This window comes from Diceros bicornis, chromosome 39, assembly GCF_020826845.1.
Source record: "Diceros bicornis minor isolate mBicDic1 chromosome 39, mDicBic1.mat.cur, whole genome shotgun sequence".
NCBI lineage: Eukaryota > Metazoa > Chordata > Mammalia > Perissodactyla > Rhinocerotidae > Diceros > Diceros bicornis.
Window position 1 is genome coordinate 17,713,842 of NC_080778.1, and position 19,335 is coordinate 17,733,176.

At 42.1% G+C, this 19,335-nt stretch overlaps 1 protein-coding gene across 4 annotated transcripts in view; it reads right to left on the minus strand.

Moving 5' to 3' along the window:
* MTHFD1L (methylenetetrahydrofolate dehydrogenase (NADP+ dependent) 1 like) overlaps positions 1 to 19,335 on the minus strand; it is a 209,112-nt gene that overhangs the window by 170,673 nt on the left and 19,104 nt on the right. For all 4 annotated transcript variants that reach the window (XM_058534152.1, XM_058534153.1, XM_058534154.1 and 1 more), the window contains exon 7: positions 12,892 to 13,028. In XM_058534152.1, coding sequence (XP_058390135.1) covers positions 12,892 to 13,028 — 137 coding nt within the window. The remainder of the gene's footprint in view (positions 1 to 12,891; positions 13,029 to 19,335) is intronic.

Consider the following 19,335-nt stretch of genomic DNA (forward strand, 5'->3'; position numbering starts at 1 on the left):
ATTAGGAAGTTTACAGCCAATATTATCAGCAATCTAGCGTGTTAATACCACACATGTTCTCTACACATAGATCTGAAAAGCAGCTAGACTTCTGGGTGATAATATATTTAGGGGGAAAAAGTGTCCTTAGGGAAAGAGCATTTTAAACATCTGAATAAGAAAATGGATTTCTTCCTTGACCCTTACCACCGCAGATTTTCACCCACAGTAACTCTCAGGAGAAACAAGCGTTTGACACTGTTGCAAATGATCAGCAGATATGAGAAACACCATTTTGCTACATTTTCATGCACAATCGCAGCAAAACCAGAACATATGAAAATATATTAAAAACGGAAGTCAATAAGAACAAGACTGAAATGTTCATTCTGGAAAAAACTAGAGCTCATAGGTTCACACAAGTCCCCTAAGAACACTTAGTTTCCTCCACGTGGTATCTTTGATGCAACCTGTTCTTTTCATTACCTATAAATCTCGGAAATCTCATTCTGACCCCTCAACTCCGTACCTAAATACCACTCTGAAGTCCGTTGTGCTAACCAGCAACCGGGGGGGGGACAGCTGATCCCACAGAGAAAAGACAAAAATCTCCTCCCTTCGCAATGATCACATTGGAGATGCCAATTCTTTCTGGAAAGGAGAAGTGCTAGATGCTTAAATCCATAAATAATCCACTGAGGACCAGGAAAGGTTTTAATGAGCTAAAATTCAAGGAGAATTACCATCTCGCTGGCTGTTTCTACTTGCCTCCTCCCAAATGGGGGAGATCCTAGCCAAAGCCTGGCTTGAAACTTTACCTCATAACAAAATATCGCTTTCTCTGCTGAGGCTGGAGTAGAAGCAGCTTCAAGAGAACCGCCCACTCCCCAGGCAGAAGACGAAATGTTAAAACAATAGTGAGACACAGATATGCAGACAGTTAACTCGGAGCATGTGGCAGTACTCTACAGTGTAGATAACATGAAAAATATTTTTCCCGAACTCACTGATTTTGAAGACGGGTGGCAAGAGTCAGATTACGAAGAGGGGAGAGGGAAGGCAGATGTGATTCGCTGTTATAAACAACATCATAATTTTGTATTTAGCAAATAAAATGCTAAATTTAAAATTTTTACATTTAAGCTATAAAAAGTACAGCCCCACCCTCTTGGCTAGAAGACAGAATTTATCTTCTGCTATCAACGTGTTTCGAAAGGGTACATATGAGAATCTCAGGTATGAGATTTGTATATATACTGAAAGCTGGCATAGGTCAAAAAAAAGGTTGAGAAATATTTTTTGAAAAATTATGATTTCTATTACCTGATACCTATGAAACCTGCTTCTATATCCTTCAAAAGTTTTCAACACAGTTCAGAAAACAAAGTTCAACATGTAGAGCATTACTCTAAAAATCACCAACAGGCACTTTGTCCAGCAAAGACGCATTTCTAAAATTACAGGGACTAAAGAGAATTAAAGAGATCCAGCATCTTTAGTGAACAGACTCATTCACCTGCCATCGCTAAAGTGCCACCTGGGGCAGACACTGAGGTTGGTGAAAATCGGAAAATAAAAATCCCTGCCTGGGGGCCGGCCCAGTGGCGCAGTGGTTAAGTTCACAAGTTTTGCTTCTGCGGCCCGGGGTTCGCGGGTTCGGATCCTGGGCGCAGACCTACTCATGGCTCATCAAGCCATGCTGAGGCGGCGTCCCATATAGGAGAACTAGAAGGACCTACAACTAGGATACACAATTATGTACTGGGGCTTTGGGGAGAAAAAAGAAAAAGAGGAAGATTGGCAACAGATATTAGCACAGGGCCAATCTTCCTCAAAATAAAATAAAATAAAATAAATTCCTGCCTACAATATTTTAGAGCTGGGATCTTCAAGATGCGGGGCAGGGGATGGGGCAAACCACTGGGACAGGAAAAGAAATGATTCAACATTTGATTTCTACTTATTTTGCCCACACAGTTCGGAAAGGATGCTTTACCAGCATTTAGTCTGGATCAACATCAGCATTCTTGATCAGTCCCTGTGTCCCCGGGCGGCTGCCACACACAGAAAGTACAGGGAGGGGTCCCGAGGGAGGGAGGTGGCCCCAACTTGTTCTTTCACTTTCCATGAACTGGGACACTGTGGTTCGTGAGCCCAGTTAAGTGGCTTTACAGATCCCATTACGTTCCAGAGCAGGGTCCTCACAGTGCTTCGTGACGACAGGGAGTGCCCGTGAAATCTTACGTAGCGTGGAGGCTCCTTGACCATCTCGCGGCCAAGGCCTAAAAAGAATGAACTGTTTTTCTCTTTTGTGAAATGTCACTTTTCTTTCAATAAATGCTAAACTTCCAAATTTGCTGATGTTTTCTTGATAACAGACCAGTAGCTGTCAGACTGGGCTATTTGGTTGGTTGCCCTCACACCATCAGACGTGTTTTAGGAAGACGACTCTGGAAGCTGGACTGAGAACGAGTCAGAGGAGCTGAGAGCATGATATTGAAACACGCAAGAGGAGATGCCTGGTAGGAAGCTGGATGCACAGGCCTGGAACAGAGGACGGCCGGGGAGGATGGGGATGCAGGTTGGGATCGCCGGCATACAGATGTAGTTAAAACCAGAAGCTTGGATAAGATTCTCCAAGGGACACAGATAGAACGGGAAGAAAAAGGTATGAATGTGCATCCCTGGGGAGCCCTCATTTTAAATGGTAAGAGAAGAGGAAAAAATGACGTGACTCTGGTGTGGCCAGGAGGTAAGAAAAGAGGAAAGGTGTTCTCACGCAGGCTAAGGGAAAATGGTGTGGTCCACAGGTCTGAATGACGCCCAGTGGCCAACCAAGCTAAAAGCAAAAAAAAAAAAATTCACTTTTGGGGCCGGTGCCATGGCCTAGTGGTTAAGTTTGGCGCACTCCATTTCAGCGGCCCAGGTTTGGTTCCCAGGCACGGACTGACACCGCTTGTTGGGAGCCATGCCGTGGCAACAACCCACATACAAAAAAAGTCCACTTTTGGCAACTGGGAGTTCATCAATGACTTTATTATAGAAATGGGCATTGGCAACCATACCTGGTAAACTCTTGCCATTTGAGTTGAGTGTGTTCCCTGGATATGGAGATTTCATTCAGGCAGAGATTTTCATAAGCAGAGCCCCTGTTTATTCATAACTTATTATGCTAACTTAGAATGTCTAACTTTTTATTTGAATTAACTGAACATCTAACACAGGATTATTGCTTTCTATCTATGGATCAATATACACGTTTTCCTGAAATATTAAGCAGACCACCAAATAGAAACATTAAAATAACTGTATAAAAACTCTAAAATAAGTGTGTCAAACCACTTTCATTCAGATGGTGCAATACTTTGGCAAGATAAGAGAATGACAATTTCAGCAAAAGGTACTCCCCCACTTCACACACACCAAGTGATCTCATCCTGGGAGAATCTTTTCCTTTCAGGAATTGAGTATGTTTCTTTTTCCCACTCTCATCTGTGATCAGTAGAACAGATGACTGGCTTTAAAAATTAAAAGACCTTTCTTATGGTTATTTCATAAATCAGAATGACTACAAGCCAAATGGACAATTAGGGATTACGATTACAGCACTATCTACCAAACTTTTCCCCTAGAGGATAATAAATGACCTTCCTTTCTCTAAATGTTCCTAAGTTCACCTCTTCCTTCATCATTCAAGGTATTTACTGCTCAGTGTATGAGAAGAGAATACTCAAGATACTCAGTTGTGTCCAAAATGATAGAAAAGACAGTTAATCCCTCTTCAAATGAGCTTGATACTCATGTAAGTTATGACAGATGATAAAATCAGGAAAATGCAACTTCAAATCTACTAACAGATATACTTTGAATGATTGATCAAAAATAATTCCTGGGGCTGGCCCCGTGGCATGGTGGTTAAGTTCTGCACACTCCCCTTTGGCGGCCCGGGTTCACGGGTTCAGATCCTGGGTGTGGACCTACACTACTCGTCAGCCATGCTGAGGCAGTGTCCCACATACAAAATAGAAGAAGACTGGCAATGGATGTTAGCTCAGGGCAAATCTTCCTCAGCAAAAAAAAAAAAAAAAAAAAAAAGGCCCCAGCCCCGTGGCTGAGTGGTTCAAGTTCCACGCACTCTGCTTCAGTGGTCCAGGTTTGCCGGTTCAGATCCCAGGCGCAGACCTACTCCACTCACCAGCCATGCTGTGACAGTGTCCCACATACCAAGTAGAGGAAGACTGACACAGACGTTAGCTCAGAGCTAATCTTCCTCAGCAAAAATAAAATAAATAAATAAATAAATAAATAAATAATTCCCTTCCTTACACCCTAGCAATAAAATAAAATTAAAAAGTAAAGCAGAGAGAGAGAGAGAAAGCCTGTGTGTGTGTGCGCGCGCGCGCGCGCTGAGAGGGACTCTACTATGACAAAGGCTCAGAACCATGCAGCACAAAAATGAGGAAATGCCCAAGTTGCTGTTCCCAGGGCAACACTACACAAGCCATGCTTCACAGAGGCAGGACGGCCCTCACGATTCATGCTTGTGCTGTTAACCACATACATAAATATCTGTAGTGGGTTCGAACTGATGTGAACTGATGTGAACTGATGTGGCTGTGGGAAATTTAGCTTTGCATTTCCTGACACATCTGTGCTTTCCAATTCTGAACCTCAGATTGCACATCAACAGATTTCTGCATTCCACTTCCTTTGAGTAACTAACTCTCCAGGCCTCAGTTGCCTCCTCTGGATAGGGAGGAAGTTGCACTGGATAGAAAGGAATTGAGGTGCAGTGGGAAGAGGGCTGTGGGTGGGGTTACAAGACGTGGATTCACGTCCAGACTCTGTTTCTTTTCATGGAACACCAGGGTTAGGACACTCTGCGTAACACCTCGTTTTCAGGGTGTAACATTAATGAGATAATATAGGAAAAAGCTTTGGAAACTAAACCTTTGCACAAATATGTTTTATTATCATAGATTAAGTTTAAGACCTTCCGATTAAAGTATTCTAATTCTACATCCCTCAGAAGCATTTGCACTGGAGAAGAAGGGGTGAAAGACGGAGTCAGGCTCTGCTGATGGTATACAAAGGCAAACAGGATGATACGTCAGTGGACCGGAGGTGATGTTACTGGCCTGTTCTCTGCAGGAGCCTGGAGCCTTGCTCCTCTTGTGCAATATACACCTTGAGCCACCTAAGATGACCAAGTCTGTCACTTTACATGGCTCCCTCTTGATTGCACACCCATTAGTTTCAACAGATTCTCTCACAAATCCTTCTCTCAACACTGCTAAATATAAAGGGCCTGATTTGGGGGTTTTAAAAAATGTTCTATTCATCTTTTCTGGTGTGAATAAGTAAAACAATGATCAGGCAGAAGCAGGAGTGAAAAGAAGGGGAGCTGACAGCCACAGGCACTCGCAGTCCAACGAACAGAGAAAAATCTGTCAAGGAAAGTTCAGGTCATTTAATCACACATCACAGAGTAACCTTGGTATTTGCTCGGCACAAGATTTGTGGTACCCGGGGTTGGAAGCTATCTCCTCCATCCACCCGTCACAGGTGTGGGAGGAGAGGCACTCCCATTGATGAAGCTGTCCTGTGTGTCCACACAGGACCAGGGTGCCCCTGCCCTGCCCTCTCAATAGGGTGGACTCCAGCCCTTCTGAAGAGTAGTGACGGGCCCAGGCCTCAGGGAGGAAACGACACTCACTCCACTTTAGCTCCCTTCTCTTAAAAGGATGTCTGTGGGATTACTAACTATTGGATAAAACAACAGTGAACTCAACACAAGTCCAGTGTCTTGGACCCTGGTCCTTCTAACGTTCCACATCCAAGCTGTCGGGTACTTTTGCATTTTAGAGATTAGAGATTAGAGGGGCTGGCCCGGTGGCACAGCAGTTAAGTTCGCACGCTCCGCTTTGGCAGACTGGGGTTCGCAGGTTCGGATCCCAGGCGCAGACCTACACACCGCTTATCAAGCCATGCTATGGTGGCATCCCATGTAAAGTAGAGGAAGATGGGCACAGATGTTAGCCCAGGGCTAATGTTCCTCAGCAAAAAGAGGAGGATTGGCAATACATGTTAGCTCAGGGCTAATCTTCCTCACAGAAAAAAAAAAAAAAGATTAGAGATTAGACTTTATGTGATTATCCGGAATAAGACCTGACATGGGACAGTGGCTAAAAAATCCAGGCTGTAGGTGGTACGTCCATCATTTTAAAATTATAGATATTTGGCAAGTCTCTAATTCTCTAAGCCTCAGTTTCCTCATCTGTAATATGAGAGAAGGATAGAACTGCCTCATAGGACGACTGTGTGGAATCAACCAGATAACATGAGTAAAGGAGAGTGTCTGATTCACAGAAACCACTAACTCAATTAATGTATCACCATTACAATATGATACTGTTTTAAGTGTACCCTGTCTTGTTAAAAAGAATTATCAGGGGGGCCAGCCCGGTGATGCAAGTGGTTAAGTGTGCGCGCTCCGTTGCAGTGGCCCAGGGTTCGCCGGTTCAGATCTCAGGCGCACACCGACGCACTGCTTGGCAAGCCATGCTGTGGCGGCGTCCCATATAAAGTGGAGGAAGATGGGCATAGATGTTAGCCCAGGGCCAATCTTCCTCAGCAAAAAAAAAAAAAAAAAAAAAAGAGGAGGATTGGCAGATGTTAGCACAGGGCTGATCTCACAAAAAAATTAAAATAAAATAAAATAAACAAACAAACAAAAAAGAATTATCATGCTTATCAGAAAACTTAGAGGCCAGAAGACAGTGGGGTGACATATTTAAAATGCCGGGGGGAAAAAAATCTGTCAACCGAGAATTCTATATCCAGCAAAACTGTACTGCAAAAAACCGAGAGAAATTAATACATTTGCATATTAACAAAAGCCAAGGGAGTTATTATCACTAGACCTGCCTTACAAGAAATGCAAAAGGGAATCCTTGGGGTTGAAAGGAAAGGACACCAGACAGTAACTCCAAGCTGTATGAAGAAATAAAGACCTCCAGAAAAGCCAGTATCTTTGTATTTTTGTTTTGTAACTCCACTTCTTATTTCCTACAGGATTTAAAAGATAAATGCATTAAAAATTATAAATATAAAAAAAAAAGAAAAAGAATTATCATGTAACTCACTAATCTAGCCCAGTTTAAAAGCTAAGGTTTTTTTTCCCCCAATCTTTGGAAAAGAGATTATTCTTTTTTCAAGATTTCATAGGTATAATACAAATATATACAGAATCTTCCAATTCACTTTTAAAAGCCATGTTATGCACTAAACTTACGCTGGAAATGACTTTGTGATAATTTAGCTTTGCTCAAAAAACTTACACTTTGATCCTTCAAATGTGAAAGACCTATTATTTTTTCCTTCTTCTGCTAGTACTAGTTTTGAGGGTCTCTGTGCTCAGAAGGAGAAACGAGATCCTCTGGGAAAAACTAAATAAAACGGTTCTTTTCTTTCTAGGTTATTTCTTACACACACAGCCGGGATGGACCTGATCCGTCACAGCTGGAGCTCTTTCACCACCATCTTCCTGCTGTGTCTAACTGCACGTTCAGAAGAGGCTCCCCAGCTAGTGGAACGAGGGATGGGTGTGCATACAGAGTCCTGAGGTACCTGTCAACCCCTTTTCCCTGGAGAGGGGTACCGCTCTGCCTCATAAACACTAAATGCAGAACATTCTCTCACCTCAGATTGCTTTTGGCATCAGGGTGAACTCATTAGGGTGGGGAAGAGATTATCTCCAAATCCAGGCCAATTCTCACTGGGCAGATGGCTCTGTCCCGTCCCCACATAGGGGTGCCCTTCCACTCCAGGGCCCTGGGAAGCTGACTGTGGGGCCTACATTTGGGTAGAGGAAAAATGGTGATTCCTAAGCCCTACTCAAAAACACCACACCCAGTGCTCTGGCTTCCTGACATCTGATGCTCCAGAGCATGTGGCTAATTTGGACAAATGCCCAGACATTCTTCCCCTCCCCTGCATGAAAATGCACAATGCATCTCAAAGCCCAGGAGTGATGCTCAGACCCACAGCAGGAAACTTAGTCTTCATTTTCAATGATACACTCAGACAGGAAACAGCTACAAAGCTACCGCATACAGAAGTCTACTCTTTTCTGTAAAACTCTAAAAAGGCAAATCTCGATTATTCACGCTCAGGCTCTGCAGAGATTTTATGCATAATCAGTATCCAAAGAATACCCTTAGATTCAGGCAGGCTGACAGAGAAAGGATCCATCTCTATTTAGCTGACTTGATGGAACTATTCCTCAAAATTGTAGGGCCTGGAAGGAACAACTGGTAAACCAGGAATCCCCAGCAGACATAAATGGGGCCCCGTGGCTTAGTGGTTAAGTGCGTGCACTCTGCTGCCGGCGGCCCGGGTTCGGATCCCGGGCGCGCACGTACGCACCGCTTGTCTGGCCATGCTCAGGCCGCGTCCCACATACAGCAACTAGAAGGCTGTGCAACTATGACATACAACCATCTACTGGGGCTTTGGGGGGGAAAAAAGACATAAATGGAAGTGGAGCATCTTCCGAATGACACAGGAGTCACAGGAAGGAACAGGCCCACAGGTGGGGAGCACAGGGTTCTCCCTTCCATTCCTTAAAGCTGATAACAATCCTGCTGACCGAAGCTGGGCACCTATTCTCACTGGGACATCATCTCTTAGTTTTGCATTGGTTTAGTTCCCTTGGCTTCCACATATTGTTGGGAGACCCCACAGATAGAGAAACTCTCTCCTTCCCCGGGCCAAACACTGGAACCACATACGTCAGGCTATTTTATCAGTTTATCTCCTTACGATTTGACTGACCCACCTGCCGACCCACAGTGGATCAATTACACATCTGCATGGTGAAACTTGCCAGTGGCTTTCCTGACTCACCATTTAACAGCAGCCAAGCTATTAATGTGGATGTTAACAGGTGCCAAGTTCTGTGCTGAGTCAACTTACATGATTATTGAATTCTCACAACAGCCCTATGAGGTAGGGAGTATTATGACCCCCATTCGATGCACAAGCAGAGAAGCAGCTCAGAGAAGTTAAGTAACAGCTAAGGCTGTTTGTCACCAAAGCCAATGTTCTACTGCTTAACGACGACACAAATGTTGTGTCTGAGTCCACACCTTCGAAGGCAGTTCCTCCTGGGTGCAGTGGGCTGCAACTGCTTGCAGGGCATCCCAGACTTGAAAGGCCATGTGCGGTTTGGGAGGTGTAGACAGGATTCTAGAGTTACATGGCCACCCCCTGATCCCCAGATCCCTCATGCCCTTGGCTTTGGGAATCTCCACCAGATGGCCAACAGCAGGTCTTGTTCCATGTCAGGTACAAATAAGCATGTAAGAAATGCTTTTTAAAGATGATTTCCTTCGACCTAATAGCCACAATCCTTTGCTTGCCCTTTTCTTTCCCCAGCACTTATCACGGCTGACAATGAGAAGCTAAAGGGACTATACCCTTAAAAATGCATGTTTTATTCGTTGATGACGAAATGAGACAAAAATCCCAATCTGTTGTTAAATTTGTACTTTCAGCGTTTGTCACAGTGAAGCTTTCCCAAGGGTGTGGCAAGGGTGGACACAGCCTGTCCCAGCCGGGTGCCCCAGGATGCTAGCCCTGCTTAGGTGCTCTTTGTACCAGGTGAACTGCCACCACTGTGGTCTGCAGAGGGCCTGCTGACCCTTTGGAACGAGGCCCAGCAATGGCCTGTGTTTTAGAAATAAAACACTGGAATAGTGAAAAGTCAAATATCAGGCAGGAGCATGGAGGCATATCATGGGGAGGTACACGGCTAGTGAAGTGGTAGCTGCCGGTGTGAAAACTGGGAAGAGAGGCTCTATCTTGTGGTGGGAAGGGAGCCTGCCATATACAAGTCGGCCAGGTAGAGGGGGCCAAGTACCAGAGACCAAATAAAAACTTCAGGACAGGTACAGGAAGCCCTGAACCTTTCTTTCCATGTTTTTGGCTATGAAGATGAAGCAATAAAAAACAAAAAGACTGGGGGCCGGCCCCGTGGCTTAGTGTTTAAGTGCGCACGCTCCGCTGCTGGCGGCCCGGGTTCGGATCCCGGGTGCGCACCGACGCACTGCTTCTCCGGCCATGCTGAGGCAGCGTCCCACATACAGCAACTAGAAGGATGTGCAGCTATGACATACAACTATCTATCGGGGCTTTGGGGGAAAAATAAATAAATGAAAAATGTAAAAAAAAAAAAACAAAAAGACTGAAAGTCGACAGCGTCTAAGATTCACGGCGATGCCGTTCTAAGTACCAAGAACTCAGGAAACAAAATGTGTGTGCACCACCAACTATGAAAGAAAACTTTCTCAGAAGGATGAAAACAGGAATGTTACCCAAATTTCTAGATTATCTAGAGAGTAAGGCCACTCAACTGTTCTCAAAGTTAGGATGAGATTTATCGCAAAGAAGAGTCCAGGGGATTTATTCCCATAATAAAAAAGTACTTTGAAAGATGTCTTTGTTTTTCAAAAATACAGATACAACTAGCAAAAAGTATCTGTGACAGCTGTGAAAACAGTGAATTGCCAACGAAGGTTTTTTTCTCTTTTTCACGGCAGCTGTTCAGTTCAAGGCAAGGTTTATTTTCCTCTTCCACTAAGTTTCCAAATCAGAAATTCTGGGCTCTAAATCACAAAACATCGTCCTTGAATTTTCTTGAATAGGCTGCCACCACGTGGTGACCACTAAAAAAGCACACAGGTTCGATTTTAATTGCAAGACCACGTTTCTGAGGGGTCTTAACAACAAGAAAGAATTGCATATATTAGATCCGCCTGCACTCAAACATTACAAGTCTCGCTCAATACCTGCCTTCCCTGGGCAGGGCTGCAACTTGCTCCTTGTTTCCATTCTCAAACTGCAACGCGAGGAATGTGTATTTTTAGATTTTGTTCTGCAACAAAATCGTACTTAATGCGCTTTTCATATAACTTCACTTTGCTTGAAATTTGTGAAATGCGTGACATTTTTTGAACTTAAAACTTTATTAACTATTTCAGACGTGAAAATGTAAAAGAATAATATAACATACCTGGACACCCCACCCATTGTTGAGTTTAAGAAAAAAGGCATGACCAACATAAGTGAGTCTCCTTTCTAGCTACATCCACATCTTCTTTGTCCCTGTAAATGGTTTCCTGATTTGGTTCATAGTTCCCATTCATTTCTTTATACTTTGACTTTTTATGTATACAGCCCTAATACATATATATATTATTGCTTTTAGACCTAATATAAATGGTGTCACATGAAATATATCCTCCTGCAACTTGCTTTTTCTTCAATGAATGCTGTTTTACAAAATTCTTCCATGTTGATGTTTACAGCTCTAGCTTTCTTCAAAACTGTCTTGTCAAATTCTACAAAACAATAGTACATCAGGATTTTGATTCAAATTTAGATTTTTAGGGGAGAAGATACTGAGTCTTCTTATCCATGAACACGCTTTCTGCTTTTACTTAGGTCTTCTTAATGACTTCCTTCAAAATCACATAATTTCTTTCAAAAGGTCAGAAATAACTGTTGTTAAATACAGTCCTAAGTATCTTATATTCTCATTGCTATTAGAAATTGTATTTTTCGAAGAATGAATTTTCTAAATGTGGGTATGGTGTTTAGAAACGTAATTGGTTTCTCCATGTTGATCTTATATCCAAGAGCTCAGCTGAACTCTTATTAATTCTCATATTTTTTTCCAGATCCTTTTTGGGCTTTTTATGTAGATAATCATATTATCTAGGACGGATGACAGTTTGGGGTCTTCCTTTCCTATCGTTGTATATTTTCCTCCTTTCTTTATATTACTGCATCGTCTAGGAATTCCCATACAATGCTGATTAAGAGTACTGATAACAAGCACCCTTGTCTTTCCTAATTTTAAAAGAAATGTTTCCAATATTTCACTATTAAATGAGATACTTGCTACAACTTTTTATAGATGTTTTATCAGGTTAAAGAATTTCTTTAAATTCCTAGGCTAAAAGGTTTTTTAGAAAAACATCATAATGGGTACTAGATTTTATTAAATGACTTTTCTGCATCTACTTTGATTTGGTGAGAGCATAGTTTCTAATCTGATGATGTGTGAATTACACTAACAGATTTTAACAAATTTTTGAGGTTAAACCACCCTTACAATCTTATGAAAACCCCAACCTCGTGCTGGATCTGATCTTCTAATATTTTGCTAACGATTATTTCATCTATACTCATAGGTGAAATTGGCCTGTAATTATCCTTTAACATCCTGTCCTTGTCTGGTTTGGGCACTCATAAAATGAGTTAGGAAGTGTCTTTTTCTATTCTCTGGAGAAAAGATTATGATCTGTTCTTGGACTGGCAGAACTCATTTATAACACTGCCTATTGCCTGTTTTGTTTGCTTTTTTGGTGGGTAGACTGATTCACTATCTTTAATGTATACAAGTCTCTTCAATTTTACTTAAGTCCATGTCGTTACATTTTCTAGTTCTGTATGAAATGAATTTCATTTCATACAAATTTTTGATTTCACCAGCATAAAGTTGTTCATATTCTCCTTTTAAAAAAATAATTTTTGTTTCACTGGTTATGTCCCCTTATTCATTCCTAACATTGCTGGTGTTCTCTCTTTGTCTTGATTATTTTGGCTAGTGATGTGTCTATTTTGCTAGACTTTTCCAAGAACTAACTTTTGGCTTTGTTGAGAATTTCTCATACATATTTGTTTTCTATTTCATTAATCTTTGCTCTTCATTGTTTTCATCCTTTGAGACTTTCTGTTGTTCTTTCTCTAACTTCTGAGGTTAAATGCCTGGCCTACACATTTCCAGTCTTTCTCCTTTTCTAATACAGCATTTAAGATTATGTTTGCAAGATGAGAGATGCTTACCTTGCTTTGAAGCTGAGGTGTTGTCCACTGCGAGCTCATCGTCATGGACCCTTTTCTCTGGAACAGGCATTGTAGGGCAGCTTCCAAAGACCCATGGGCTCCTATCACCAAGATCTTCTTCCCATCTAAGTTGACACCTAACCGCCAAATGGAAATTCAGTATTATAATCAAAACTTCAGAGCCTTCCTCCCATATAGCTTTAACTTAAGGAAAAATAATCTTTTAAAACTTGGCCCTGTGAGTACCAACCTACTATGGCTGCAGTCATGTGCTTTGTAACGTTTCGGTCAACGACAGACTGCATATATGATGGTGGTCCCAGAAAATTAGCACCCTATAGCCTAGGCTGTCGTAGGCTACACCATCTAGGTTTGTGTAAGTACACTCTATGATGTGCACACAACAACAAAATCACCTAATGACTCATTTCTCAGAAAGTATCCCCATTGTTAGGCGACGCATGACTGTATAAGCCAGGAGTCATGTTGCAAGTAAACAAAATTCTCTATTCAAACCCTTTTAGTGCCAATTCTTACTGAATTTCTTCCTAAAATGCATTACTATATTCTACTAGTCATGATTTACTCTTTTTTTTGAGAATTATATGGTAGAATGACTGAGAATAATTATCCTGATAATCCATATGATGGAAAAACACTATTTGGATCATCTCAGAGATTTAAGCTAAATGGCTAATGTCCTAAAGGTATATCTTGAAAGTTACTCTTCTAATAGAACACTGGCATATATTTTGGAAGTTCATTTGCCTCTTTTTTACTGAAGCTGGAGTAGAGAAAAACTTAGTTGAATTTTATGCACCCAGTTAGAAAGCCCTTAAATATATGAAACCACCAGTAATACTTTACTCATTAAATTTGATAACCAGGAAAAAGAAATTATTCATTTCTATGTCACTGACATAAACGTGCAAGGTCAAAGGGAGACTGATGGAAATTAAATACTGATTCCTGAAAGAGATACCGCTCACTGATAAATCCCAGTCTAGGTTTCTATACCCTAAACTATATCTCATAGCGTCCTCATTTAAGTCTTAAATATAAGTCTTATCTAGGTCTACATATTGACAGATTTGAGAAGTAGAAACTTGCATCATTTTTCAATGTAGTTATTTTGATTACTTCATGAGAAACTTGTTCAAAACAGATTAATCATTCATCTTTACCAATTTCTCTTTAAAACTGTAATACAGTCAATATTATTAGAAAAATCTGCCACAGTTATTTGTAGCTCCCTAAAGATGAGAAAAATAAAGAAAGCCAATATTGAATACTATTCCATGTTTCAATTAGAATCTTCCAGAAATAAATCCTTATTAAAAAATCACGTACGGCCAGCCCCGTGTTTTAGCAGTTAAGTGCGTGCGCTCTGCTACAGGCGGCCCAGGTTCGGATCCCGGGCGCGCACCGACGCACCGCTTCTCCGGCCATGCTGAGGCCACGTCCCACATACAGCAACTAGAAGGACGTGCAGCTGCGACACAACTACCTACTGGGGCTTTGGGGAGAAAAAAGGAGGAGGATTGGCAATAGATGTTAGCTCAGAGCTGGTCTTCCTCAGCAAAAAAAAAAGAGGAGGATTAGCATGGATGTTAGCTCAGGGCTGACTTTCCTCACAAAAAAAAATAATAAATAGACAGAGAAGTCAAGATGGCGGTGTAAGCAGACTCTGAACTCACCTCCTCCCGCGGACACAGCCAATGTACAACTACTCGTGGAAAAATCACCCCTGAGACAGAACTGAAAACTGGATGAGAGGAACTCTTGCAACAACGGACAATCCTAACTGAGGTGGAAGAGGCAGAAACTCCCTTCTGGAGAGAAAAACGCCGCCTTCACAAGACGCCAGCGTCACGGCCGCCGGGAGCAGCTCACAGGTACGCAGCCCCCCTGGAGGCGCGGGGCCCTGAGCCGGGAGCGCCCCCACTGGGGGCATTTTTTGGACCCAGCACAATCGAGACGAGTGGCATAATACCTGACTTTGCCGGCTGCAAAAACATTGCGGAGCACCCCCAGAAAACCCGGTTCACAAAGAAAGTAAAACCGGCTCTTAAAGGGCCCACATGCAAACTCACCCGTTTCAAAAAGCAACCTAAAATCACCAGAAAGAAAGGTGCACAGTGCTGTGGTGAAAAGAGACTCACCTAATAGGCCCTGAGTGCATCTCGGTGAGGGGTGAGACCTCTCCAGGGACTGGGATTGGCGGCGGCCATTGTTGTGGCCTGGTGTGGGCATGCTGACACAGATGCCATTGGAGTTCTCCCTGAGGCCTGCTAGCCCAGGGTCTGCTCCACCCGCTAGAGCACTGATTTAATCCAGCTCAGCCAGGGCAGGCAGCCCACCCTAGAGACTGGCCCCACCCAACAACAAGCCCTCAGGCAACTTGTGGGCCTGCATAGATTGGTGACTGGATTCTCTGCAGCCTGGCAACTGAGCCGACTTTAGCGGGGCAGGGTGTGCACAAGGAGCGGGTGGAGAGTGTGGGGCGGTGGCAGAGTGTGTGGAGCTCCCGCCGTGGAGAGACTGGGTCCACTTGGGGAGGTCGGGGCACGCACACGGGGCAGGACTGTGTTGACTGTGTGTGTGGACCTGTGGGCGGCAGGGCTTGTGAGCTGCAGAAGACTTGTGCTTCTCAAAGACCCACATAGGAGGTTTGCCCCACCTTCCACAGCCTGAAACAATCGGATGTTCCTGTGCCTGAGGCCAGCCCCATCCAGCTGCAATCCTCAGAGAGCTGACAAGAGACCTAATAGGCTAGAGGCTTACAGCAATTGTGAGGCCCTGAGCCTAACAACCTGCCATGCTGGAGGCATACTCACTCAAAAGAAATACTGCAACACAAATGTGGTATTAGAACTTGCAGCCAACTATGCTGGGGCTCCCCACACCTGATAAAGAGACTGAAGGGCCCACAACAACTACAAGCAGCTGAGCATTACAACAGCTGGCCAGGAGCATAACTCGGCCTCCCTGGGCGCCTACAGGGAGAGCAAACAGGCCACAACAGAAGGACACACGTAGCCCACATAGGGGTCACTCCTGAAACACTGAGAACTGAGGGAAGCACACTGGAGGCCTCCTAAGGCATCACTTACATAAGGTCACCTATCCAAGAGCAGGAGACATAGCTGACCTACCTAATACGTAGACACAAGCACAGGGAAAGAGGCAAAATGAGGAGGCAAAAGAATACATTCCAAGTAAGGCAACAGGACAAAACCCCAGAAAAGGAACTCAGTGAAACAGAAATGAGCAACCTACCTGACAGAGAGTTCAAACTAAGAGTGTTAAGGATGCTTAGTGATCTGGGGAGAAGAATAGATGAACTCAGTGAGAATGTCAACAAAGAAATGGAAGATATAAAAAAGAACCAATCAGAAATGAAGAAAGCAATAGTGGAAATGAAAAATTCATTAGAGGGACTCAAAAGCAGAGTAGAGGATACAGAAGAACGGATCTGTGAGCTGGATGAAAGACTAGAAGAAATTACTCAAGGTGAACAGGTAAAAGAGAAAAGAATTAAAGAATGAGGACAGTCTAAGGGACCTCTGGGACAACATCAAGTGCACTAACATCTGTGTTATAGGTGTCCCAGAAGGAGAAGAGCGAGACAAAGGGGCAGAGAATCTATTTCAAGAAATAATAGATGAAAATTTCCCTAACCTAAGGAAGGAAACAGACATCCAGGTACAGGAAGCACAGAGAGCCCCAAACAAGATAAACCCAAAGAGGCCCACACCAAGACACATCATAATCAAAATGTCCGGAATTAAAGATAAAGAGAGAATCCTAAAAGCCGCAAGAGAATGTCAAGTTACATACAAAGGAAACCCCATAAGGCTATCAGCTGACTTCTCAGCAGAAATCTTACAGGCTAGAAGAGAATGGCACGATATATTTAAAGTGCTAAAAGGAAAAAACTTACAGCCAAGAATACTCTACTCAGCAAGGTTATCATTCAAAATGGAAGGAGAGATCAAAAATTTCCCAGAAAAGCAACAATTAAAGGAGTTTGTCACCAAGAAACCAGTGCTACAAGAAATGTTAAAGGGACTGATTTAAGGGGAAAAGAGAAGACCACAAATAGGAAAAATGATCTATTTCCATGATAAGAACGTAATGGATACAAATGCACAAAAAAGAGGTTAGATATGATATCACAAACATAAAAGGAGGGAGGAGGGAAGTTAAAGAGTACAACTTTCAGACAGAGGTCAAACTAAAGTGACCATCAATTTTGTATAGAAGAAGAAAGGAACAGAGAAGGACTACTAAAACACCGAGAAAAAAAGTTAAAAAATGGCAGTAAGTACATACTTATCAACAGCTACTTTAAACGTCAATGGACTAAATGCTCCAATTAAAAGGCATAGGGTGGCTGACTGGATAAAAAAACAAGACCCATATATATGCTGCATACAAGAGACACACTTCAGACCTAAAGACACTCACAAACTGAAAGTGAAGGGATGGAAAAAGATACTCCACGCAAATGGCAATGAAAAGAAAGCTGGGGTAGCAGTACTCATATCAGACAAAATAGACTTTAAAACAAAAACTGCAAAAAGAGACAAAGAAGGGCATTACATAATGATCAAGGGAACAATCCAACAAGAGGATATAACACTTGTAAATATCTACGCACCCAATGTAGGTGCACCTAAATATATAAAGCAATTATTAACAGACATAAAAACAGAAATAGACAGTAACACAATAATAGTAGGGGACTTTAACACTCCACTTACACCAATGGATAGATCATCCAAACAGAAGATCAATAAGGAAACATTGGCCTTAAACGACACACTAGAACAGATGGACCTAGTAGATATATACAGAGCATTCCATCCAAAAACCGAAGAATACACATTCTCTTCAAATGCACATGGAACATTCTCCAGGATTGATCACATATTAGGCCACAAAACAAGTCTCCATAAATTTAAGAAGATTGAAATAATACCAAGCATCTTTTATGACCACAATGGTATGAAACTGGAAATCAACTATAGGAAGAAAATCAGAAAAGCCACACATACGTGGAGATTAAACAAAATGCTACTGAACAACGACTGGGTTAACAAAGAAATCAAAGAAGAAATCAAAAAATACCTGGAGACAAATGAAAATGAAAATACAACATGCCAGAATTTATGGGATACAGCAAAAGCGGTTCTAAGAGGGAAGTTTATAGCGATACAGGCCCACCTCAACAAACAAGAAAAATCTCAAATAAACAATCTAACAATGCACCTAAAGGAACTGGAAAAAGAAGAACAAACAAAGCCCAAAATCAGTAGAAGAAGGGAAATAATAAAAATCAGAGCAGAAATAAATGAAATAGAGACCAAAAAAAATAGAAAAAATTAATAAAACCAAGAGCTGGTTCTTTGAAAAGATCAACAAAATTGACAAACCTTTAGCTAGACTCACCAAGAAAAAAAGAGAGAAGGCACAAATAAGTAAAATCAGAAATAAAAGAGGAGAGGTTACAACAGACACCTCAGAAATACAAAAGATTATAAGAGAATACTATGAAAAGCTATATGCCAACCAATTCGACAATCTGGAAGAAATGGATAAATTCTTAGAATCATACAACCTTCCAAAACTGGATCAAGAAGAAGTAGAGAATTTGAATAGACCAATCACTAGTAAGGAGATCGAAACAGTAATCACACACCTCCCCAAAAATAAAAGTCCAGGATCAGACGGCTTCCCTGGTGAATTCTACCAAACATTCAAAGAAGACTTAATACCTATCCTTCTCAAACTCTTCCAAAAAATTGAGGAGGGGGGGAAGCTCCCTAACTCATTCTATGAAGCCGACATTACCCTGATACCCAAACCAGACAAGGACAACACAAAAAAAGAAAATTACAGGCCAATATCACTGATGAACATCGATGCAAAAATCCTCAACAAAATACTAGCAAATCGCATACAACAATACGTTAAAAAGATTGTACACCATGATCTAGTGGGATTTATTCCAGGTATGCAGGGATGGTTTAACGTTCGCAAATCAATCAACCTAATACACCACATTAATAAAATGAAGAATAAAAATCACATGATCATCTCAATAGATGCAGAGAAAGCATTTGACAAGATACAGCATCCATTTATGATAAAAACTCTGAATAAAATGGGTATAGAAGGAAAGTAACTCAACATAATAAAGACCATATATGACAAACCCACAGCTAATATCATCCTCAGTGGTGAAAAACTGAAAGCTATCCCTCTAAGAACAGGAACCAGACAAGGATGCCCACTCTCACCACTCCCATTTAACATAGCACTGGAAGTCCTCGCCAGAGCAATCAGGCAAGAGAAAGAAATAAAAGGGATCCAAATTGGAAAGGAAGAAGTGAAACTGTCACTATTTGCAGATGACATGATTTTATATATAGAAAACCC